Raw genomic sequence first — 26,441 nt, 5'->3', positions numbered from 1 at the left:
CAGTATACAAACAGCCAGTATACAAATAGCCATTATATGAATAGCCATTTTACAAATAGCCAGTATACAAACAGCCAATATATACAAACAGCCAGTATACTAATAGCCAGTATACAAACAGCCAGTATACAAACAGCCAGTATACAAACAGCCAGTATACAAACAGCCAGTATACAAATAGCCAGTATACAAACAGCCAGTATACAAACAGCCAGTACACAAACAGCCAGTATACAACCAGAAAGTATACAAACAGCCAGTATAAAAATAGCCAGTATACAAACAGCCAGTATACAAATAGCCAGTATACAAACAGCCAGTATACAAATAGCCTATATACAAATAGCCAGTATACAAACAGCCAGTATACAAATAGCCAGTATACAAATAGCCAGTATACAAAGAGCCAGTATACAAAGAGCCAGTATACAAACAGCCAGTATACAAACAGCCAGTATACAAACAGCCAGTATACAAACAGCCAGTATACAAATAGCCAGTATACAAACAGCCAGTATACAAACAGCCAGTATACAAACAGCCAGTATACAAACAGCCAGTATACAAACAGCCAGTAAATACAAACAGCCAGTATACAAATAGCCAGTATACACGTAGCCAGTATACAAACAGCCAGTACACAAACAGCCAGTATACAACCAGAAAGTATACAAACAGCCAGTATACAAATAGCCAGTATACAAACAGCCAGTATACAAATAGCCAGTATACAAACAGCCAGTATACAAACAGCCAGTATACAAATAGCCATTATACAAATAGCCAGTATACAAACAGCCAGTATACAAACAGCCAGTAAATACAAACAGCCAGTATACAAATAGCCAGTATACACGTAGCCAGTATACACACAGCCAGTACACAAACAGCCAGTATACAACCAGAAAGTATACAAACAGCCAGTATACAAATAGCCAGTATACAAACAGCCAGTATACAAACAGCCAGTATACAAATAGCCATTATACAAATAGCCAGTATACAAACAGCCAGTATACAAATAGCCAGTATACAAATAGCCAGTATACAAACAGCCAGTATACAAATATCCATTATACAAATAACCAGTATACAAGCAGCCAGTATACAAACAGCCAGTATTCAAACAGCCAGTATACAAACAGCCAGGATACAAATAGCCAGTATACAAACAACCAGTATACAAACAGCCAGAATATACAAACAGCCCGTATACAAATAGCCAGTATACATATTGCCAGTATGCAAATAACCAGTATACAAACAGCCAGTATACAAACAGCCAGTATACATATAGGCAGTATACAAATAGCCAGTATACAAATAGCAAGTATATAAACAGCCAGTATACAAATAACCAGTATACAAACAGCCAGTATACAAACAGCCAGTATACAAATAGCCAGTATACAAATAGCCAGTATACAAATAGCCAGTACACAATCAGCCAGTACACAAACAGCCAGTATACAACCAGAAAGTATACAAACAGCCAGTATACAAATAGCCAGTATACAAACAGCCAGTATACAAACAGCCAGTATACAAATAGCCAGTATACAAACAGCCATTATACAAATAGCCAGTATACAAACAGCCAGTATACAAACAGCCAGTATACAAATTGCCAGTATACAAACAGCCAGTATACAAACAACCAGTAAATACAAAAAGCCAGTATACAAATAGCCAGTATACAAATAGCCAGTATACAAACAGCCAGTACACAAACAGCCAGTATACAACCAGAAAGTATACAAACAGCCAGTATACAAACAGCCAGTATACAAACAGCCAGTATACAAACAGCCAGTATACAAACAGCCAGTATACAAACAGCCAGTATACAAACAGCCAGTATACAAATAGCCAGTATACAAATAGCCAGTATACAAACAGCCAGTATACAAACAGCCAGTATACAAATAGCCAGTATACAAACAGCCAGTATACAAATAGCCAGTATACAAATAGCCAGTATACAAACAGCCAGTATACAAACAGCCAGTATACAAACAGCCAGTATACAAATAGCCAGTATACAAACAGCCAGTATACAAATAGCCAGTATACAAACAGCCAGTATACAAACAGCCAGTATACAAATAGCCAGTATACAAATAGCCAGTATACAAACAGCCAGTATACAAATAGCCAGTATACAAATAGCCAGTATACAAGCAGCCAGTATACAAACAGCCAGTATTCAAACAGCCAGTATACAAACAGCCAGGATACAAATAGCCAGTATACAAATAGCCAGTATATACAAACAGCCCGTATACAAATAGCCAGTATACAAATTGCCAGTATGCAAATAACCAGTATACAAACAGCCAGTATACAAACAGCCAGTATACATATAGGCAGTATACAAATAGCCAGTATACAAATAGCCAGTATATAAACAGCCAGTATACAAATAACCACTATACAAACAGCCAGTATACAAACAGCCAGTATACAAACAGCCAGTATACAAATAGCCAGTATACAAATAGCCAGTACACAATCAGCCAGTACACAAACAGCCAGTATACAACCAGAAAGTATACAAACAGCCAGTATACAAATAGCCAGTATACAAATAGCCAGTATACATACAGCCAGTATACAACCAGAAAGTATACAAACAGCCAGTATACAAACAGCCAGTATACAAACAGCCAGTATACAAATAGCCAGTATACAAACAGCCAGTATACAAACAGCCAGTATACAAACAGCCAGTATACAAATAGCCAGTATACAAATAGCCAGTATACAAACAGCCAGTATACAAACAGCCAGTATACAAACAGCCAGTATACAAATAGCCAGTATACAAACAGCCAGTATACAAATAGCCATTATACAAATAGCCAGTATACAAGCAGCCAGTATACAAACAGCCAGTAAATACAAACAGCCAGTATACAAATAGCCAGTATACAAACAGCCAGTATACAAACAGCCAGTACACAAACAGCCAGTATACAACCAGAAAGTATACAAACAGCCAGTATACAAATAGCCAGTATACAAACAGCCAGTATACAAATAGCCAGTATACAAACAGCCAGTATATAAACAGCCAGTATACAAATAGCCATTATACAAATAGCCAGTATACAAACAGCCAGTATACAAATAGCCAGTATACAAATAGCCAGTATACAAACAGCCAGTATACAAATAGCCAGTATACAAGCAGCCAGTATACAAACAGCCAGTATTCAAACAGCCAGTATACAAACAGCCAGTATTCAAACAGCCAGTATTCAAACAGCCAGGATACAAACAGCCAGGATACAAACAGCCCGTATACAAATAGCCAGTATACAAATTGCCAGTATGCAAATAACCAGTATACAAACAGCCAGTATACAAACAGCCAGTATACATATAGGCAGTATACAAATAGCCAGTATACAAATAGCCAGTATATAAACAGCCAGTATACAAATAACCAGTATACCAACAGCCAGTATACAAACAGCCAGTATACAAATAACCAGTATACAAATATTCAGTATACAAACAGCCAGTATATACAAACAGCCAGTATACAAATAGCCAGTATACAAATAGCCAGTATACATACAGCCAGTATACAAACAGCCAGTATACAAATTGCCAGTATACAAACAGCTAGTATACAAACAGCCAGTATACAAATTGCCAGTATACAAATAGCCAGTATACAAACAGCCAGTATACAAACAGCCAGTATACAATAAGCCAGTATACAAATAGCCAGTATACAAACAGCCAGTATACAAACAGCCAGTATACAAAAAGCCAGTATACCAACAGCCAGTATACAAATAGCCAGTATGCAATCAGCCAGTTTACAATCTGCCAGTACACAAATAGCCAGTATTCAAATAGCCAGTATACAATCAGCCAGTATACAAACAGCCAGTATACAAACAGCCAGTATACAAAAAGCCAGTATACCAACAGCCAGTATACAAATAGCCAGTATGCAATCAGCCAGTATACAAATAGCCAGTATACAACCAGCCAGTATACAAACAGCCAGTATACAAACAGCCAGTATACAAACAGCTAGTATACAAATAGCCAGTATACAAACAGCCAGTATACAATCAGGCAGTATACAAATAGCCAGTATACAAATAGCCATTATACAAATAGCCAGTATACAAATAACCAGTATACAAACAGCCAGTATACAAACAGCCAGTATACAAATTGCCAGTATATACACACAGCCAGTATATACAAACAGCCAGTATACAAATAGCCAGTATACAAATAGCCATTATACAAACAGCCAGTATACAAACAGCCAGTATATATATAGCCAGTATACAAACAGCCAGTATACAACCAGAAAGTATATAAACAGCCAGCATACAAATAGCCAGTATACAAACAGCCAGTATACAACCAGAAAGTATACAAATAGCCAGTATAAACATAGCCAGTATACAAACAGCCGGTATATAACCAGAAAGTATACAAACAGTCAGTATACAACCAGCCAGTATACAAACAGCCAGTATACAATCAGCCAGTATACAAATAGCCAGTATACAAACAGCCATTATACAAACAGCCAGTATACCAATTACCAGTATACAAATAGCCAGTATTCAAATAGCCAGTATACAAATAGCCAGTATACAAATTTGCCGGTATACAAACAGCCGGTATACAACCAGAAAGTATACAAACAGCCAGTATACAAATAGCCAGTATACAAACAGTCAGTATACAAACAGCCAGTTTTCAAACAGCCAGTATACAAACAGCCTGTATACAAAAAGCCAGTATACAAATAGCCAGTATACAAATAGCCAGTATACAAACACCCATTATACAAACAGCCAGTATACAAATAGCCTGTATATACAAACAGCCAGTATATACAAACAGCCAGTATACAAATAGCTAGTATACAAATAGCCAGTATGTAAACAGCCAGTATACAAATAGCCAGTATACCAATAGCCAGTATACAAATAGCCAGTATACAAACAACCAGTATACAACCAGCCAGTATACAAACAGCCAGTATACAAATAGCCAGTATACAACCAGCCAGTATACAAATAGCCAGTATACAAATAGCCAGTATTCAAACAGCCTGTATACATACAGCCAGTATACAAACAGCTAGTATACAAATAGCCAGTATACAAACAGCCAGTATACAAACAGGCAGTATACAAATATCCAGTATACAAATAGTCATTATACAAATAGCCAGCATACAAATTACCAGTATACAAACAGCCATTATTCAAACAGCCAGTATACAAATTGCCAGTATATACACACAGCCAGTACATACAAACAGCCAGTATACAAATAGCCAGTATACAAATAGCCAGTATACAAACAGCCAGTATACAAATAGCCATTATACAAACAGCCAGTATACAACCAGAAAGTATACAAATAGCCAGTATAAAAATAGCCAGTATACAAACAGCCGGTATACAACCAGAAAGTATGCAAACAGTCAGTATACAAATAGCCAGTATACAAACAGTCAGTATACAAACAGCCAGTATACAAACAGCCAGTATACAAATAGCCAGTATACAAACAGTCAGTATACAAACAGCCAGTATAGAAATAGCCATTATACAAATAGCCAGTATACAAACAGCCAGTATACAATCAGCCAGTATACAAATAGCCAATATACATATAGTCAGTATACAAATAGCCAGTATACAAACAGCCATTATACAAACAGCCAGTACACCAATTACTAGTATACAAATAGCCAGTATCCAAATAGCCAGTATACAAATAGCCAGTATACAAATCCCCAGTATACAAATACCCAGTATACAAACAGCCGGTATACAACCAGAAAGTATACAAATAGCCAGTATACAAATAGCCAGTATACAAACAGTCAGTATACAAACAGCCAGTATACAAACAGCCTGTATACACATAGCCAGTATACAAATAGCCAGTATACAAATAGCCAGTATACAAACAGCCATTATACAAACAGCCAGTACACCAATTACTAGTATACAAATAGCCAGTATCCAAATAGCCAGTATACAAATAGCCAGTATACAAATACCCAGTATACAAATACCCAGTATACAAACAGCCGGTATACAACCAGAAAGTATACAAATAGCCAGTATACAAATTGCCAGTATACAAACAGTCAGTATACAAACAGCCAGTATACACATAGCCAGTATACAAATAGCCAGTATACAAATAGCCAGTATACAAACAGCCATTATACAAACAGCCAGTATCCCAATTACCAGTATACAAATAGCCAGTATATACAAACAGCCAGTATATACAAACAGCCAGTATACAAATAGCTAGTATACAAATAGCCAGTATGTAAACAGCCAGTATACAAATTGCCAGTATACCAATAGCCAGTATACAAATAGCCAGTATACAAACAGCCAGTATACAAACAGCCTGTATACAAACAGCCAGTATATATATAGCCAGTATACAAACAGCCAGTATATAAATAGCCAGTATACAAATAGCCAGTTTACAACCAGAAAGTATACAAATATCCAGTGTACAAACAGCCAGTATAGAAACAGCCAGTATACAAATAGCCAGTATACAAACAGCCAGTATACAAACAGCCAGTATACAAATAGCCAGTATACAAATAGCCATTATACAAATAGCCAGTATACAGTTACTAGTGCAATGCTAAGAACAGAAACTACAAGATATATAAGAAGCATATAAATAATGTATATAAATCACAATTTAAAAGGGGGGGCGAATAAAAGAAATGAGGTTAATTGCAGTGCAGCCCTTGATGTGCAATTTTATAAGTAACACAGTGACAGTGCAAATAGTATTAATTATTCAAATACCTAAGTAATTGTGTAAAGAGCATCATGAAAGTGACAATGAAATTGAAAGTGGTGTATATAGCAGACGAGCCTTAGCCTAGATCTCCCAGTCCACATTACCATGTCCCTGTAGAGAGGAAAATGTATATTTTTCCTTGTCAATCAATACAACAGGATGTTAGAAAATAAAATGACTTCTTTTAGAACAAACATGTTAATTTCCTATGCTAAATACATCTCGACTGGTGTTTGACTGGCAAAAGTTTTTATTGGATAAAGTGAGATAATTTGCCTCATATCACTGCCCACAAGAAAAAGATAGTAAGGATTTTTTCACACTTGACATGAATGTACATGAAGTACTTTTAACTTTTGATTAGCTCTGGACTCATTTGTGGGAGGGTGTCATCAGTGCTGGTAAATTGATGTCTGATTCCTTCTAATGAACAATTTCGTATTTTTTGCTACGATCTACTGAGATAAGATATGCAGATATGCTTATTCATTTTTATTTAATTACCATGTCCCTTTGTTTAATTTTTATACTGGTAAACAATTCTTGTGCAGGCTTGTATTTATAGAATTGATATTTCTTTACTCTTGTACTAATCCAGGTAAAACCTTTCAGTTAGCTATATCTGTCTGATATAAGCTGCCACTTATATTCAGACAGATTTCAGAATTTATATGGGTTTTTTTTATAGCTGCTTGCCTTCAGATTCCTTCTTCACTCCATGTATCTAGAAAACATTCTGTCTCTTATCACACTTTTTCTGCCATTGTGAAACTTGAAAGAGGAAGCAATATAACAGGCTCATGTTATTCATTGCCTGGCCCTGGGAACAGATTGCTTTCAAACATTTTGTAGTTTTCACCAGGGTTCACTTGAAGCAAGCCCCTGACCACCGTTTTCAAGTGGACTAGCAATATGTTTCCTGAACTTCACATATATTTTAAAGCAGCTTTCACACTCTTAGTACAAACAACCTTCGGTCTGGAAAAAGATGTACTGGATTAAATGTGTTAAAATGCACTCAAGACTTAATACTTAAATACTAATGTATTACATCTAGCCAATTTTAAGCTATAATACTGTTTCGAAGAGCCTTGATAAAGAAGACACATCATCCATTTTCTTTCTTTTTTGCATAACAGAGTGTGTTATAGAGTAGAGGTCACAGCCAAAGAACTTCTTAAATGTAAAATAAGGTCCATGGATCTTCTCAGAAAAGATTTATTTAATGAACATCATCCAACAATTCAAATGCTTGCAGTAATGTTCTGCTTATTTATTTCTGTCCACCAACAAAACACATTAGGTCCAAAGTGCCATTATTTATATGTTACATTATTAGTTTTAGGTTTGAATTAAACCCATTTAATTGACCAGACAAACAAGCTATTAATTATGAGATCTCTATAATTACTGTACTCATTTTGATAATAGTAGGTTTTGATTTGCACCACTGTAACCAAATAAAAACAAAACAAAAAACAAAACAAAAAAAAAAACAAAAAAAAACAGACCACTTAGCTGTGCTTCACAGATGACTGGGGGCACAATCAGCATTTTACAAATCACTGTTATAGAAGACATAAACATAAAAACATAAGCAGCAGATGTGCCTTTAAATATTGAACCTTTCAATATGGACATTGCGTGCAATATGCATGAAAAAGATTATTTATTGGAGCAGATTGCCAGGAGGAAATGGCAGAGTCATGTAAGTATGGGTCATCAGTAGCTTAAAGCACTGCTCACTGTTTAAGGGCATTAGTTTAGATCAAAGCCCACAATTTAAAAAGCTTCAACTCTTTCTGAGCAGAGGCCAAAAGACAGCTTGCAGTGCCCTGATTAATTGCAGGTAACTCTGATTTAGCTGTGCACATGCCAATCATGCTGTTTTCATGTTATGTTTATTAGATCTCTTTCAGCAGTATCATAATTGTTTCTTTAAAGTGAATCATTTGTGTTTTCTGAGGCAAAAGTGGCCTATTTTGTTACAGTTCAAGAAATCACAACCCACAATACTCAAAGATTTTTTCAATTATTCACGTCTCATAGTTGACGGCTTATAGTTTACAGCTGAATTTAATGGTTTAGATCTAAACCTCACTATCTGAAAAAAACAAATTGGCCTATAAATAATGTCAGCTTGGATGATGAAAAGTTCAGGGAATAAAAGCTTTCTGGCTCCAATAAATATCCAATAATTTATTTAACATGTTTAAATAATGACTCTAATATATTTATTTTACAGTTAAAAGGGATCCATGGCTGCAAAAAGGTTGAGGACCACTGTTCTAAACTATGTTTTAAAACTTACACAATGACTATGAAATATTTTAATTCAGATTTTATGCTTAATTTCAGATTTTGTGCTTGCCCTTGAAAGCCCATTTGTGTTTTTGTCATTTAATATACACAGCATTTTGTATATTGTGTTCACTTGCCACTATGAAGCATTACGCTGCTCTGCTTTCCCATCAACTATGGAGGCTCATAGACTTGGCATGGGTTCTTGTTTCAGAATGATCTCTCTCTCTCTCTCTCTCTCTCTCTCTCTCAGGATCAGAGCTTCTTTGGATTCCTCTCTCAAAGATTTGCAGCACACACCAGTCCTGCTCCTCCTACCCTGGCTTCTGTTCCCATTCCCAGATCTACCTCTTCACCCAGGCTTTGCACTGAGCCAACTAAGGCCTCTACTGTTACACATACATCCACCCAGTCTTCCTCAGAGGGGTCCCGAAGGACTGAGATGGTGTGTGTGGCACCGACCCGCTGTCTCTCACCATGCACTGCCAAACTGTGGAGCAGACAGCAACACTCCAAACCTGAGCAAAGCAGGCCTGATGGAGATATGAGGACATCCATTAATAGAACATCTGTTCGAGAAATTCCCCCTGAGGATGTGAAGCTCCACAAGGTGAGCAGGTTTTCCAAAAAGAAGCTTGTTCATTCCAGATTTTGCCTTACCCTAGCTGAATTGAATCTATTCTTATAATACTGTGTCTTGCACTCTGACAGTTAAACAGGAGTGTAGCAAGCACTTTTGCAATTTCAGAAGCTGCTTGGCTAACAGCAGTCCTTCCTTCTTTTTAGTACATTGAATTGTGTATCTCTCAGATGTATTTTCTATTCACTACAATGTTTGTCATCAATGACATAAGCTATTAGGGCAAAAACACTTGTAGAGAACACTTTAGTCATTTCCAATATGTAAAAAATACCTACATTTCCCGATGGAAAATGTTTAGGAGCAAGGCTTGGTTGAAAATCAAAGTCCAGTAATGAATAGAACTCTCTTTAATGGCTATTTGCATCACAGTTGGAGGAAGGAAATGAATAACAACATTCAATCTTCAACCTGTTCTGCAAACCATAAAATACATACTTGTTGAGTATGATTGTACAAGGGAGCACTAGAGCACATATTATCAAGGCTCTTAAAATGTTATTAGAAATAGATTAGCTGAAGCATGTGCTTCAGATGAAAGGGCCTACATAAGCAGAGTGGTTTGTTTGTAAGTGCTTTTTTTCACCCTCATAGATGCCCTTTTTATACAGGTGTTGTCCTGAACATACTGACCATAAATCTTTGCATCTGAAAAGTACTTCTCAACCACTGCTGCAAGTGCAGCTTTTTCTTAGGACAGGACAGTTTGTCATGTTAGATTTTCTTTCCCCTCATTATTATACACTCTCTGTTTCTTCAGCATTTCTTTGTGAACAAAAGTAACATTTCATATGCAGTTATATCAGTTAATGTCAGTAACAACTCTTTGTCTTTTTAGCAGACACCTAGGCACTGGGGGCAAACACTTCTGAAGCCTTTGCTCTAATAAAGTGCCAATTAGGCTTCAGTGTCTGATGGATTGGTTTCTAATTAGCTATAGACTGTAACACATGACTGCCTACTCACTTTGAGGAGCGGCACTGGGAGAATAATGAAGCTGCTTGGCATCTACAGGTGAGGGAGAGCATGAGGAGGATGCCTGTGGGCTCTAGCACATGTGATTTATCTAAGAAAGCAGAGCAGGAGGAGGATGAAGAAGAAGAGCTGCGGATGTTAGCTAGTCTAAAAAGACAGCAGGAAGAAGAGGAGGGTGGGACCTGTGACTCAGGCCTCAGTGCATCACAAGTAGGAGAGGTCACACACACAAGCATACGTTTTATACTATTATACTGTATATGTGATTTTTACTTTAATACAAGCTGCTAAAGTGATGTATTTAAAAAAAATACTTTTTAGATTTAAACAGCTGCACAACTTTCTGCATGTAATCCCTGTTGTCAGGTCCAGCAGTGCAATGTCAGCCTGAGTATGAGCAGTGATGACACTTCTACATGGACCCAGTGTATCCCTCTAGTGAGTTGCCATCTGCACATGCACACGGGCATGTCCTCTGGTGTAAGACATATCTCAGTGCTCAGCCTCATTAGACTGACTTGAATACATGACCTACAGGATGGTCCTTGAATCTCGGGCTCAGGTTGTTAAGATGAGGAGAGATTCACGAACCCCTTAGAGAAAGATGACATGCATGGCTTTTAGCTGGGGGAAGAAAACACAAGAACTTCAAAATATACACGATTTATATAAAGTTTTCCAACTAGGTGTTATGATTTGGGGTATGCTTACAGTCCTGCTTAGCCAAGTGTATTAGCAGTCTTAGAGGATAGCATTGTCCTGTCCTTGCATGAGCAATACTGCCATCATCAGACAGCAGGTATGACACAGCAGATGTCTCAGAGCTATACTTTATATAGTGTTCTGGTGAATTTATAATTTGTTGTTGCTCTCTCACCTGCTCTTACTGATTTTTACAGACACTAACAGTATCCAAATCCATCTTTTGCTAGATTAGCTGAGAATAAAAAAAATGTTATTGTTATGCTATGAGCTGTGTCATTATAGAACATATACATCTCTTTATATCTGTTCTGACAGGCATCTGAACAGGGCCAGTACTACCAGAAAGAGATGAATCCACTTCTCCACTCTAATCCCAGGTAAGAAGAAATTTAATTGAATCATACACGAAACCTCAGACATCAGCATATATGTTAAAACAGATTTCCTTTATCTTGTCTTTCACTTCATTCTGTCAAAATGACAGACAACGTATATACCTTTTTCCTGACATCAGATGCAGTTTAATCAAAATGTCTTCAGGGATTTATTTTCTCTTCTGTTATCTATCTTGAACATTTTTAGAAGTTTGAACATTTGCAGTAGCAGTGAATTAAAAAAAAAAATGAAAGTGATTAGTACAGAAATGACATCAAAATAATGACATCAAAGATGACATCCACAGAAGTTACTGAGGAAATTCTCACTTGCTGACATAAAACCTTCAAAAATACATACTATACATACAGAGAACATGATATTGCTAAATAATTATAAATAGGGGTAAATAACCATAATGTAAACCAATGAATATAAAAGTTCACAAATTTTAAGTGAAGGATGTTTCATATCCAGCTGTTTTAGTTATATGCATGCTGCACTGTTGCTTTAGTGTGAAATCTAACACATAAGGGGAAGGTGCTCTACCTAAGTGACTAATTAAGCATTCTTGTCAGGGCTGATGATGATTCTCTAGTTTCTAGTGCTGTCACACATATGCTTAAAGGCTTGCATGTGTCACCTGGCTGTCACCCCTGCAGGGGGGGCTCCCCAGGAGGTCATCCATTTCCTCTTCTCCCTCTCAATAGGGAACCTGACAGTCAGCACCACATGGCACTACAAAAAGTTTAGATGTAAATGAACTTCTGAAAAAGTGGGCCATATACATGTTGGGTCTAAAGCATATTTTAAATCTTATCATGCATACATATTTTTAAAACTTGGTTAATATATTACTGTTTAGTTACTTTATTACTGCATACTGTGTCCAAAGTGCTCTAAATAACAAACACATAACACATAGCCCCCTAAGTGCAAGGTTCAGTAGACAGAGGCAGTCAGCTGCCACCTGGAATACGACCCATATATATATATATATATATATATATATATATATATATAACAATTTGATGTAGAATTTTGAAATTATTGCTATTATATTATGGAATATGTATATTATAGTGTACTTCAATCTATAAGCACTGGTAGCAGCTACTTTATTCCAGAAAGTCTTGAGTTTTTTTGTCTTTTCATTTCAACTGATTACACACAATATTAAGAAGCAGTTCCAGATACATTATGAATATACATTTCAGTGCTATTCCTAGAACAGAGATTCTCCTCCCCCTACAGGGAATGGATGGATGTTCTCAGCCCTCCAATAATTCATCCCAGACAACAGCAGACTGAGAGCAAAGGAGACCACAGCAACATGTCCACCAAAGGTTTTACATCAGTGATTTTACACTAAGGTTTATGCTTTGCATTAAGAAAGTTGTAATGTGTATTGGCTGTTTATCAATTGTACAGAGATGGAACATAAATAAAAAAGAAAGAAATCTATAATAGAACAATTGAGCGAGACTGATATGTGCATTGTGTTTTAGGGTCTGTGCTGGAGGAGAACTGCAGTGAGGACGAGTTTCTCAATCTGCTCTATGATTCATGTTTGAACTGCTACTTTGATCCTCAGACTGGGAAGTACTATGAGCTGATCTAAGTTTGAAGAAATCACAGAGACGGATTCATATAGTCTGACAAAACCATATATTTCAGATATCATATAATAACAGGCACACAAATCTTTTTTATTATTAATTGTTTCAGCTTTATTTAGTTTTTTTTTTAACATTATTGCAAGACACTACTGGTAGAAATAGTGATTTTGGTCATGTCAGTTAGATTCTTGGATTAACTGCATACATGTTTTCATTTTAAATTGTAGCAATAAATAAACTTAACCTTGAAACTGTTTTGTCCACTTTTGATTCAGGCTTAAGCTAGAATGGATACACATTAAGCCACATTGTATTTTTAAAACATTTCTTCTATAAATCACTTTGGTTTTAGATGACCTGCATTCATGATATGACATTTTTATTTATATCCATATTAGAAAGATATTAAAGAGGATTTTCCCAAAATGTTGATTAATGTTGGATTCCATTAGATTTTATATTTAAAAAATTGCATAGATTTTTTTCATAGTGGTGCAATTTTTTCTCTTGATTGAACTAAAAAAGAACATATATATATAAAAAAGTCTTCCTCTTCAGACCTCCTTGACCATGAAATAAATATGTTAATTCTAACAACACCAAAAGACTACTACTATATTATATATATTTTTTTATATTTGTTTTTATTATTTTATTAGACAAATCACTAGTTTGCATAATTGAACATTTTGAACATGCATAAATACTTGAATATCAGCAATCAACTGGCAAAGATCTGCTGTGATATCCATTGATATAAAACTTACCCTATGTGCAACTAGTTCCTTGTCTTGTAGATTTAAGGAAATAATAATTGCTGTATAGGTGCTAAGGGGTCAACCCTTGAAGCATGGCCACATTGTTAGCATTGGTTGCTATGACTTTTACTACTACTACTACTACTACTAATAATAATAATAATAATAAATGTGGGTGTCAATGTCATATGATTTGAAACTGAATGACTTGGCAATTTAACTGTGATAGACTAGTCTGAATAATAATTGCACTCTGTGAAATTTCAAAGCTCATTTCAACATTGATTATAGTCACTGTCAAGCAGAAACAAGCAATTATAACTAGATCACACTGAAGCGAACTATTCCCTGGCTCCACTGACCACAAACAGGTGAACAAACAATGGTCATTTTTTATTATCAATGTGGGCTATTTGGAGGCCAAGCAGTTTGTTATTAGCCCCTGTTAAGATAATGATGTTGAATTCACAGAGCTAGTGTACCTCATAAGATGTTAGTTATTACTTTTTGTAGCTTCTTGTTTAGGTGTGTGCCTTTAGTGTCTTATTGGGATCCACTTAGATCCCACAATTAAGGTTTTGGGTCATAGCTGGCCATTCCATTGTTAAAGGTTTGGCCTTGTGTTTAGAGATGTAGATCTTTTTAAAAAGGAAACATTCATTTTTTTTCATAGGTTGACCTCCATAAATATAAGCTGTCCTCTAAATTTGCCACACACCTACTCGTAATAAGATCTCTTTTACCTTCATGTTTTATTCGTGCTGAATTTAGCATCGACCAATGATAGGAGCGAAAGCTTCTGACGTCACGTCATCAGGAAGTAAACAACAATGGCTGTACGTTGTACGGACAAGTTACACTACTCGTATTTATTCATGTATATAGCGGTGTGTGTTTTGTTTGGAAAATCGACCGGCACGTTGACTTCAGCTAAATCTGGACTTGGTGAAATCAAGTATTTGCGAAGTTTTCGAAGTGTTACAGAAGAGCCTACAGCTCCACCTCCAGGGGTTAGCGTCACAAACTTATTTTCTGTTTTGCTGAAGTTTATTGAGTTAGTCCTTACGAATAATCTTGTTAATAAATAGCTCCATTAAAACACATGTAAACACTTGCAGGTCAGGTTGCACCCCGGCGTCGTTGCAGCCGTCGTAATCGTCGCAATTGCTGCAATAGTGGCTGCAGTTTTTATTATTAAAAAATATTGCTTCCCGCAGAGGTGAGCACTTCTACAGTTTCAGTTTCTTTACGTGGCTGTATATACTCATACTGAAATTTAATGTTTAAGTGTTTACTGACGGTGTGTGTGTGTGCATATTACTTGACTGCAATTGGACACTGTTGAGCTTAATTTCCGCTTTAGTCCTTTAATACATACACCGATCAGGCATAACATTATGAACACTGAGAGGTGCCGTGAATAACACTGATGATCTCCTCATCATGGCACCTGTTAGTGGGTGGGAAATGTTAGGCAGCAAGTAAACATTTTGTCCTCAAAGCTGATGTATTAGAAGCAGGGAATATGGACAAGCGTAATGATTTGAGTGAGTTTGACAAAGGGACAAATTGTGATGGCTAGACGACTGGATCAGAGCATCTCCAAAACTGCAGCTCTTGTGGGGTGTTCCCGGTCTGCAGTGGTCAATATCTATCAAAAGTGGACCAAGGAAGGAACAGTGGTGAACCAGCGACAGGGTCATGGGCGGCCAAAGCTCATTTATGCATGTAAGGCTGGCCCGTGTGATCAAATCCAACAGATCTTGCTCAAACTGATAGAAAGGTGTCAGAATACACAGTGCATGACAGGGCAGGGCTGTTTTGGCAGCAAAAGGGAGACCAACACAATATTAGGCAGGTGGTCATAATGTTATGCCTGGTTGGTGTATATTGGTATCCATTTGGTGTTGGAGTTCTATTTGTATCTTTAGCCAAAAATAATCTTAGGTGAATCTTTTAAAATTGCAGTGATGCCACATACAGATACTCAGTGCTGAGACGGATGGAGGAGCAGAGAGAAGAAGAATCTGATGAGGTACGAATATTGCCTACTTTACTGTTTGAGATCAAGAGGAACTACTCTTTATGCTAATTCTGTGATTATGTATTTATTCCTCTTAGGATCTTTTGGAGTGAAACCGGAGGTGACATGGATTTAAAAAAATAATAATAATTCTCCAGATTTTCTTCATAAACAGTTTGTCCTTTTCAGCCCCATCTTCCCTCTGTCCTTACATTTAATGCCAAAACCATTATAGGTTTTTAACAGTCACATGGTGCTAGTAAACTTCATAGCTGTGAATGGTAAAATGATTTATTAAGAGCTGCCTTTAGGATCCACATTGGAGCAATTTCAAGGGGGGATCTTTGACACACAGCCAATGGGACTGTGAGTTGCTTTGTTTATTATTATTATTATTATTATTATTATTATTATTATTATTATTATTATTATTATTATTATTATTATTACTTGGTCCAGGAAATAGATTCTAGATTCAAAGTTGCTGTAATTCTTTTTATTTTAATTAACTGGGATTTGGTCTAATTCCCCCAAATTCAAAAACAACTCAATTTGAGTCTGTGGAAATTTCAGAAATAAAAAGCTACATGGCTCTGATAAATGGTCAAAATATGATTGCATTTATTTAAATAATAAGTCTATTTGAACAGCTGGATTATGTGTAAATAAATCTGTACTGAGGAGGTCCATGAAATGTATTAAAGTTAAATTTAAAGCAGTCTCCTGCTGTTAGAAAACTCCTGCTATACAGTTTATCACAACAATACAGAACTGGCTTTATTAAACTCCTTAATCTGTATTGCCACTCATTTTAAGGGACTTTATGTTGGACATTTTTTTCTCTTTATTTATTGTATGTAGTGTAGTTACAACACTTTTGCATATTTCTCCCTATTCATATTAAGATTTGTGGGCAGCTGTCTTATCAGATGATTGGGCTTTTGCACAAACCTTCTTTAGTTTTTCTTTATTTGCACAGAGGTTACAAAAAAAGGGGTTGGTCTACTGGTATTCCTCTCCTCTATTATTAATTATTAATTGAGATGATTATGTTAAATCAGTTTTGAATTATCCAATATTATTCAATAACTTAAATATGGTCCATTCTGTATTATTTTGTGGTGTTCTGTTTGTTTTATTAAGCTGTCTGAAAATGTGATTAGATTTCCTTGTGATAAATTTTGTTTGGTTGCTGTGCTTGTGCAATAGATTGTATGCCTTGATATGTACCTCTGAAACACTGAAAGATTTTATGATCTGAAATTGTTTAATCAGTGATGGCTGAAAATTCACCACTCAAGATTAAAGTTATTTAAAAGCATATTGTTTATTCAAATTTTTTAGTTTACACACTCTGCTGCAATAAAAGATAGTTGTTTACATAGTGGGTGGTACTGTAGGGCAGGTGGGATCTTTGGCATCTGATCGGATTCAACCCTGAGCTCAGGTTTCCGTGCATGCTGCCTCTTTGTTTCCGTAAGTTTCTTCTGGTTTCCTCCCACCACCCAAAACATGTCAGTAGGTGGATTAGCTAAGATAAAGCCTCTAGGTTTAAATGAGATGTTGTAAATGAAATGTTGTAAATCAGTATAAGATTCATATTGACTGCAACCCTGGTCAGGATAAAACAATTAATAAAAGTGAGTGACAATGTTTATATAGTAAAAATGAAAGTCAAATGATTAACTAGAGGGATGGCTGCAAAGAAAACAATTGTATGACAGAAATATTTACAGAGTTCAGGGTGTGTCAAGGTTTGGTGCCTCCTGGTCTGATTATCTTTTTTTTACATTGTGACTTCTTAAACAGCTCCATTCTGTAGGCAGGCAAGTTTCAGAAATACAATATACTTAAAATAGTACTGAAGATAGATAAGATGAACACAGGCAGGATAAGACATAAAGGTAAGGATCCTGTAAGTTCCTGGTTAATCAATCATTTGCTTCTACAATAGGCGCTTATAATATGGACTTTTTTGTATTTCCAGAGCTGTGCTTAGCTGTTACATTTGTGATCATCATTGTCTTCATATTCGGGTTCCTGTTAAAGGAAACACCTCAACAAGAGCATGCAAAATGTTTGTATGTTTAAGGCATCATGCCTCACCCTGTTTGCTTAGTCATGACTGTTCAGCATTCACAGATTTTATTCTCTAAAACCTGTGTTTTAATTCAGATGTGCATGGAATGGAAAGTTCAGACTGTGTTTCTCCAGGTGAGATTTATCTTCTGTAAAGTAGCTCACTATGTCTGTGATGATTATTATTATTAATAATAATAATACTGCTGCTACTTCTACTACTACTATTATTACTAATTTTATATATAAACCTTACAAGAATGCACTGTTAGTGTGTTTGCATGGCAGCTATAAGTAAATATTATGTGGCATTTCGTTTAGCTTTGTTTGAGGCTTATCCAGGTTGCTGTCCTCATAAAGTATGCCCAGCAGACCACTTCCCCTTCTTTGTGCGCAGTGGGGCAGCCAATGCAGTTGGGCCAAAGATCTGTTTTAACAACAGGATGTAAGTCCTAAATTCATCAGTGAAACTTGTATGCCAGTGAATCAAAATGTATATGAACAGTTAAGCAAATATAAACAAATATTTTCAAACCCTTGGAATTAAACGGAGACGACAATTTCATTGAACTAACAAAAATGTAATGTCAGTGTACCATGTATTACTCTCAAATGGAGACTCATGACAGAAGGAAGCCATGAATATGACTCCTTGGCCCATATTTTTTCTTTATAACTGCATGTGTATTCGCTAAACATCTTTAGGATCAAATTTGGTATAATATGTAACTCCACACAATTATTTTTTATACCTGTTTTAATACTCCCTTTTTATATACAGTGTCTCCAGAAAGTATTCCTACCACCATGAATATTTATTTTTTTTTAAATGTATTGAAACATACTTTTGAAGCGACTCTCTACGGTAATAATATTAAATGTATTATGTACTATAATGTGTTTAGATGTGCTAAGAATTCTTTGGAAAAAAAAAATATTACCTACACTTACCAAATTTACCTTACTTGTCATTTACAGATTTGAGTTGTCATGGGTGTTTATAAGAGCTTTGCACATTTTAATTTTGGAATTTTCTTCCACTTCTCAATGCAAATTATCTCCAACTATGTCAAATTAAATGGAGATTTAAATTGGATTTATGTAAGGCTGGGCTTTGAATCAACCATTCAAAAACATTTTTCCCCCCAAGCCATTTCTTTGTTGTTTCTGCTTTTGTGCTTTGGCTCATTGTCCTGCTGGACCATATATTTTTTTTACAATAAATGCTGATTGGAATAGGTTTTCCGGAACAAACTTGCATATATTTGTCTCCATCCATTCCAGTTCTACCAAATCTTTTTTCTAACATGGTCTTTCTCAGAAGTGGCTTCCTTCTGGTCACTCTCTCATAGAGAGATCTGTGAAGAACTGATGATGATGATGATGATGATATTGTTGAGGTCTGCACATGTTCATCTATTTCAGCCAGTGGTCTCTGTAACCACATTAGAGTTGTAGCTGACTCTTGGACGCTTCACTGACAATTGCCCTTCTTGCTTGATCACACAGTTTGGGCTGATCTTGATAGTGTCTGGGTGTACTATCTTTTTCTGTGTTCCTAAGAAAGTTCAAAGCTTTTTCAATGTTTTTATTACTTTGACTAGCTTGTTTTTTTTTCTCCTGACAACTTGATCTCACAGCTTCGTGGGCTGTTCCTTGCTCATCAGGACAGCAAGATTAGTCTGATCTGCGGTTTTAGCCATGAAACCTCCTAAAGTCAGTCATATTTATTGTGCAAGCATACACAAGTGAATTTGGAATGAACACAGGTGTACCCTGCTTAACATATTTAGTGTGAGCTCTCGAAAATGAAATGCTAGGCCTAATTTAGATTGCTAAAACTTGCTAATTTAGACTGTGAATATTTATGAATAATGCAGGTTTTTAAACTGTTTATTTTTTTAAATAATAAAAATTAGATGTGCATCTCCAATACACACAGAAAGATCAGGGACACAACTTTGTGCTCAACTATGTAACTATATATCACTGCTTATTTTTCCAGTGTTATGTCAGGAGGACAAAGCAATGTTGGATTGGGTGTAAACATGGTCATAGTGGATGGTGAGTTTAATTTAAGGTAATCTGACAAAATACTTTATTTTGTACTTGTCACAGTTTCTTGTAGAAAACTGTTTGTACTGAGATGACAATTTCAGGTAATTTTCTACAACAACAACAATAATAATAATTTCTAATAATTATTCATGAAGCAGTAAATAAAGTACATAAAGCAATAAAAACAAAATCTAAAATTACACCCACTTTCCATACTCCAGATTTTAGTAAAGAAAATCATTTTGCATGAGTCAGTTTTTTTTTCCCCTGACAGTTTGTATTAGTGTCTCTGTGTATTTTTTATTTATTTATTTTTTTAATAGGTGAAACCGGGAATATACTGAGGAGTGACTTCTTTGAGCTCATTACTGAAGGTAAGTTTGCTGTATCTCTGTGTTTTATTTACAAGATATATTAATATAACATATAACATATATTAATGATATGTTATACACCTAAACTAATTAATATGCATTTTTAATATGCCTTTAATATTTCTAGACCTTTTAACAACTCTGCCGAATATTATTTGTGTACTGTTGTAGGATTGCTTGACATTCTAAAGACAATACAAAAGGGAAATATAGTTTTAGTAGCCTCATATGCAGACCCTTCTATACAGTGAGTACTAAACTAAACATGACACCTTTTACACAGTCTGCAACACAGTTATATTGTCCCACTCAACACATTGTCTATGCTGCAGATTAACTGATGAGGTCAGAGAGCTATTTGCTGGCATGGGTAGCAGTATGGTCTACTCTGTGAAGTACCGGGATAGCTGGGTGTTTGCAGGGGCAGGTGGACTGAATAAGGAGAGTCCTTTTGAGAAGGTATGAACCTCCAAGATCAATTATTCGAGGCATTTTTTCGGTAATGTTCTACAGTAATAATGCACTCATAATGTAAATGAATACACTGGCGACATTTTGAGGCCATACAACATTTTGCTTGCAGCAGAAATGGGAATGAGATATTAACAAAATTCACATGAGATTACTGTGCATGCTGTTAAAATTGCCTGTGTGCACTGCCCAAAGGTGTTGCCAGTGTAGGAAGCACATTTGCAACATGCTGAGCAAATTAATTATTGGACTGATTATAATTTACTGATTAAAACATGTTGTTTCTTAAGATTTGTAACAAATGTTTTACAGATGGCAAGTAATGTGTGTTTAAAAAGTTTATCCTAAAAAAAGTCTGAAGTCTTCCTTTAAACATGCAGCTCATCGTGAATGATCAGAAGACGAATGCGTATGGAGATTGGCCAGAGATGGGGGAGCTTGGTGGCTGCTTTCCCAGAAAGGTTTGATCAGTACTAAATGAGCCTGCTGCACCAGCCACCTGGAGACCATTAAAATACAGAACACTGCAACTGAGGGACGTAAATCATAACATTTTGAACTGTTTTAGAATATTCACATATGGATGCCTGGATGTATTAGCCATATATTGGCCTTAATTTGAATCTAAATTTGTATCAGAAGTAAATCTAATCCAATACACACTCCCACACACTGGGAAAAGGATTCTTGAATTTTCCATATTATAACGATGCTGTGTAAATATGATCATATCTCATTATATTGTTTAATTAGATTAGCTTACAAACCTGCAGAGCTCTGCCCTCTTTTTCTTCCCCACTGGCATGAAAGCTCAATCGTGTTACAGTAGCTGTTCTTGGCCTCAGTTGTCCTTTAGGTGTGTTTTTATTTCCTGTACTTCATGTTTCTCAAAGCAAGTGCAGAAGGTATCCCTAAATCCCCAGACCCATCTTAGAGGTAGCAGTGTGTGTCATAGCCAACATGTAAAGAATGCAAGAATTTTTCACAGGGGGCAATATGGCTTAGTGGCTAGTAGGTTTGCCTCACACTTCTGGGATGTGGGTTTGATGTTCGGTTCTCCCTGTGCTTCAGGAGTTTCCTCTGGTTACTCTGGTTTCTTTCCCCAGTCAGTTGTAGGTTGATCGGCGTTCTCTAAACAGATACAGATTTTACAGATTTACCTTACTGCTTCAAGCACAGGTTATGTCAGGTTGTCTTATCATTTAACGTCCTCTGAATTTCTCCTATGTCATGTTTCTCACCTGTAACATTCTGTGCCTTAACATTGCTTAGTTTAAAGACAGTTTGCTTCCTGTTCTGCAATAAGAGAATGTTAGGAATGCTAACACATTTTGAAAAAGTGATGGAGAGATTATATGCCTGGGTAAGTAATGAGGTGGCTGACAGCCAGCTGGTTCCACAAGTATGTTAGGTCAGTTTGATTCACCCAGAATGATGCATACACACACACACACACACACACTTAATCACTCACTCACTACCTCTTCGTGTTTTCTCTCAGCACACTTGGATGCCATCCTCTTTATCACTTTCTTTTACTTCCATACTCGAAAATGTCATATTTCAGGAACGGCTGAAGAGGCGAATACATAACAACCATTACATTAATGTCATTTGCATTAATGTAATGTGAGATACTTATTGTGATAAAAGCTTCCATTATGAGAAGAAAATGATCTGGAGAAAACCACCACTTGGATATAAACATTTACTGCATCACGGATTACGCCTGCAGCAATTCACAAATTTATGTAAAAAAATTTCTGAAACTTTTCCCAAATCCATTAGAGAACTTGGAGCGATGCTAGCATTTCCATTCTCTGTTCCATATGTTCTCCATGAGCACATGACTATAGCCTTCAGCCCCAGCATTCATGATGTGCTTAACCTGTTATCAGACCAGGAGCTGCATCTAATTTTTTTTAAGTATTAGAATATTCATGGATCTGAGTGAACAGGATTCAGCTTTGAGAGCTAGTCTCTTTGCTGTCAAAAATAGAAAGTATACTGTGCAGGTTCCAACAGTACAATGCTATGAAAATCACTCAAACTCAGATTTCGGATTTAAGCTCTGCATTAGGCTCTGATCTGTTGTGAGATAAAGGGGAACATTTGGACCAGAACCACCTGCTGTTGCAGCAGACAGATGAGGGCTATTATGAAGAGCTCATTAGGCTGAAAAAAATCACATAAAGGCCTCCAGGAGCCACTGGGAGTTCCCCCCGGAAGCTGCTCATCATTCACATATGGGTGCCAAGCACAGCCTAAATATGCAAAGCATTCCCAAAAAATACTATTGATCAGTAAAACTGTTCAGTAATGGTGCTGATTACTAATACTCTGTGCTGTAACATGAACTTTCAAAAGTGGTTGGTTACTTTACTAGTTGCTGAACATACCTGTTACAACATGTTGAAGATGGAAATAAATGATAGGGTTATGTTTCAAATAGCACTGTCAATGGTTAACTATGAGGCTCATACTTTATTTGATCAATTATTATTCCTGTGTGTGATCTACAGTAAAGGGCAATAAGCTTAGTTTATTTATTTCACCCATTTTCTTCATATAATAGATATCACTACAGTAACTGCTTGAAGAACAGCTAGAAAATGTCTCTCGTCAGAGTCTGATTATGGGAAGTCCTCTCACTAGAGGGCAGTGGTGAAACTCAAACTCCTGCACTGTGTAGGTATCTGCCTGTGTGCCTTCCTCTGATTCTGATGTTTTGCTGTAGGAGTAGCAGTAGAGGTGAAGCCTGAGATGCAGAGGGCTCTTGAGGGGTGAAAGTGTGAGCCGCTTAGGAGGCCTTCACACACTAGAGAATGTAACAGGCATGGTATTAGAAAATCCCCAGGCTTTCTTTTTTTTTTTTTTATTGCAGGTTTCTTATTTTATTACTTTTTATTTTTAACCAAATTCTAATTTTGGTGTCTGGCAGATTTCTGTGAATTAGAAATGATAAGTTCCCTTATGCAATTATTTTATTTGGTACCAGAAAATCTTTCCTGAAGTATGTTTATTTTATACTTATCAGTTCTACTTATTCATGCTGTGAGAAATCTGGGAATGCCACTCTGAGCACAAAAACATTAAAGGAGGGGTTCAGGAAAAACACATAACAAACGAAAAAAAAGACATGACCATTCATATACACTATATGGGCAAAGGTATGTTGACACCTGACCATCGCACTTATGTGGTTCTTCCCCAAACTGTTGTCACAATTTTGGAAGCACACAATGAATGAATATCTTTCAACGTTACAGTTTCTCTTAACTGGAACTAATGGGTCCAAACATGTTCCAGCATTATTCTGCAAAAATTTATAGTCTTATACTGGTCATTTACCAAGGTTGGAGTGGAAATATTTGAATGGTCTGTCCAAAGCAATGATCTCGACCACACTGAACACTTTTTGAATGAACTGAATGCACTTGAATTGACTCCACACCACACCTCCTCAACCAGCATCAGTACATAATGCTGCACAAATCTTCACACATTTCAAAATCTAATGGAAATTCTTCCTATAAGAGGAGGACAAAATCTGGAATGAGACATTCAAAAATCACATATGGCAAGGATTATCTGGTGTTGACCTTTCAGTCTCTCACACTATATCCATAGCAAGGTTTTCTGGTTTAAATACTAAATAGCACTTTTCATTAAAAGTGATTATATTTGTTGATGTTTTTTTGAGTGCCTGGACAGTGAGGGGAAATGGTGTGGAATAAGCACCACAGGCCCAGAAAGACACATTCTCTATGTATTCCTTACTCTTGTCTTCCTTCTTGCTTAATCCCATCCTGGGTGCTTTATTTTTAGCTGCACTCTTCACGTGCTTAGAGATATAACCAGACATTAGCTTTCTCTTTCATCATGTCCGTAAGACATACAGATTTGCCAAAGTTTTCTTAAATTGATTACAGCAGCTTTACTGAATGTCTAGAGAATCTCCAGATAGATCTCTCTACTTGCATGTGATAATAGGTAAGATTGATTGTGATACCACAGAATAATGTTAAACTGGCTAGCAGTATTGTAGCTTAAATTGCTCAAAATGTTTTCATTGTAAGTCTTTTTTTTTATTATTATTTTAGCCTAGATTTGTTTAATATAAAAATGGACCTAACAAGCTTTGCATTTTTTTAACATCTCATTTCCATCGTATTTTCACCCACATACACTAACAACCACTGAAGACTAACAACTGGGAAATGAGATTTGACTAATATGTTCTTTTATAGGCTTCACTGTTCACTAACAAGCATATTCCTGCTGTTCATGGATGATGGATGAGCTATGTTGAAACACATGACAAACCTTTCCATTGATGGCAATGAAGTAACATCAAATCATGTTCTCTCTTCTTTTTTTTTTTGCTAAATGCTTGTAAATTATGTTTATTTTTGGCCAAAGTAACAATTTAAGGAAAATTATATGTCACAAAAGCTGAGAGAACGATAAATGATTATAATTTATAAATGTGTTTATTAAAATACACCAACCTTTTTGTGCTCTTTTTTTGCAGTCCTTTTTTATGCAACATTTTGTGTAGGAGGTCCACATTTTAATCTTGGCATACATTGGTATGTGTTATCAGTCAAATATTTTTTCACAGAAAAATAATTCAGTAGGACTACCACTTACAAAATAATTGTAATGGTAATGAAATGTAGATGATGAATGCTGCTCGTTTTCTTTGCTTCCCTGTGCCAGTCAAAGTAAACACTTTTATGAACAAAATTAACGTTGGCCATGTGGAAGCATTTCAAGGTTTTTTGTGAAATGATGAATATTACACAAAAGCTTTGTAACAGGACTGACTTTGTCATTGATTGAAAGACTGAGGGAGAAGCAAACTTGATTTCCCCACCCATTTTCTAGGACTAGTCATTATTCTTCTTTGAGGTAGGTGGGTTTGTTAATAAATAGATTTCTACATACATGCCTTCTGAAAAAATACTGGAAGGCCAATTCTTTTGTTTTCGCTCTACATTGAAGACATTTTAATATATGATGATAGATCAGAATTTCAGCTTTCGTTTCTTGATACTTATACCTAATAGTGTTAAATAACTTGGTACTTTTTGTTTGAACTCATCCATATTTCAAGTGATCAGAAATATTGGAAAATGTGACTGACAGGCGTCTCTTGTTGTATCAGGTTTGATTACTTTAAACAGTGAATAGCTTTGAATGTCTGCTTTTTAATTGAGCTAA

At 36.1% G+C, this 26,441-nt stretch overlaps 2 protein-coding genes across 4 annotated transcripts in view; both read left to right on the top strand.

The window, feature by feature from the left end:
- The window catches only part of cfap20dc (CFAP20 domain containing), a 32,812-nt gene extending 18,921 nt beyond the window's left edge, over window positions 1-13,891 (top strand). The window contains exons 12-17 of one of the 2 annotated variants that reach the window (XM_058402200.1): window positions 9,392-9,748; window positions 10,793-10,972; window positions 11,120-11,191; window positions 11,774-11,835; window positions 13,088-13,179; window positions 13,342-13,891. In XM_058402200.1, the coding sequence (XP_058258183.1) occupies window positions 9,392-9,748; window positions 10,793-10,972; window positions 11,120-11,191; window positions 11,774-11,835; window positions 13,088-13,179; window positions 13,342-13,454 (876 nt within the window). In that variant the 3' untranslated portion in view covers window positions 13,455-13,891. The remainder of the gene's footprint in view (window positions 1-9,391; window positions 9,749-10,792; window positions 10,973-11,119; window positions 11,192-11,773; window positions 11,836-13,087; window positions 13,180-13,341) is intronic. The other variant, XM_058402201.1, reaches the window with a different exon arrangement.
- Window positions 13,892-14,994: 1,103 nt separating this feature from the next.
- On the top strand, window positions 14,995-25,717 carry si:dkeyp-67f1.2 (uncharacterized protein LOC556106 homolog). 2 transcript variants are annotated; one of them, XM_058401875.1, is made up of 11 exons: window positions 14,998-15,220; window positions 15,329-15,429; window positions 16,179-16,245; window positions 16,332-18,310; window positions 18,409-18,447; window positions 18,634-18,757; window positions 20,318-20,376; window positions 20,694-20,744; window positions 20,916-20,991; window positions 21,077-21,203; window positions 21,596-25,717. In XM_058401875.1, the coding sequence occupies exons 4-11, from the start codon at window positions 18,199-18,201 to the stop codon at window positions 21,680-21,682; spliced, it is 675 nt and encodes a 224-aa protein (XP_058257858.1). In that variant the 5' UTR covers window positions 14,998-15,220; window positions 15,329-15,429; window positions 16,179-16,245; window positions 16,332-18,198; the 3' UTR covers window positions 21,683-25,717. The 2 variants fall into 2 exon arrangements, with proteins under 2 accessions (XP_058257859.1, XP_058257858.1); XM_058401876.1 differs by lacking the exon at window positions 15,329-15,429 and having other exon boundaries at window positions 14,995-15,220.
- Window positions 25,718-26,441: the final 724 nt, after the last annotated feature.

The sequence above is a fragment of the Hemibagrus wyckioides genome, linkage group LG11, assembly GCF_019097595.1.
Source record: "Hemibagrus wyckioides isolate EC202008001 linkage group LG11, SWU_Hwy_1.0, whole genome shotgun sequence".
Classification (NCBI taxonomy): Eukaryota; Metazoa; Chordata; class Actinopteri; order Siluriformes; family Bagridae; genus Hemibagrus; species Hemibagrus wyckioides.
The sequence above is the reverse complement of the archived record's forward strand: the minus strand, read 5'-3'. Positions and strand labels throughout refer to the sequence as shown.

Excerpts from the sequence above, each read along its gene's own strand:
- si:dkeyp-67f1.2 (XM_058401876.1), top strand. The coding sequence starts at position 18,199 with ATGGACTTTTTTGTATTTCCAGAGCTGTGCTTAGCTGTTACATTTGTG. Across the intron at positions 20,992-21,076 it reads TATGCAGACCCTTCTATACA|ATTAACTGATGAGGTCAGAG; the intron begins GTGAGTACTAAA and ends TCTATGCTGCAG. Across the intron at positions 21,204-21,595 it reads AGGAGAGTCCTTTTGAGAAG|CTCATCGTGAATGATCAGAA; the intron begins GTATGAACCTCC and ends TTAAACATGCAG.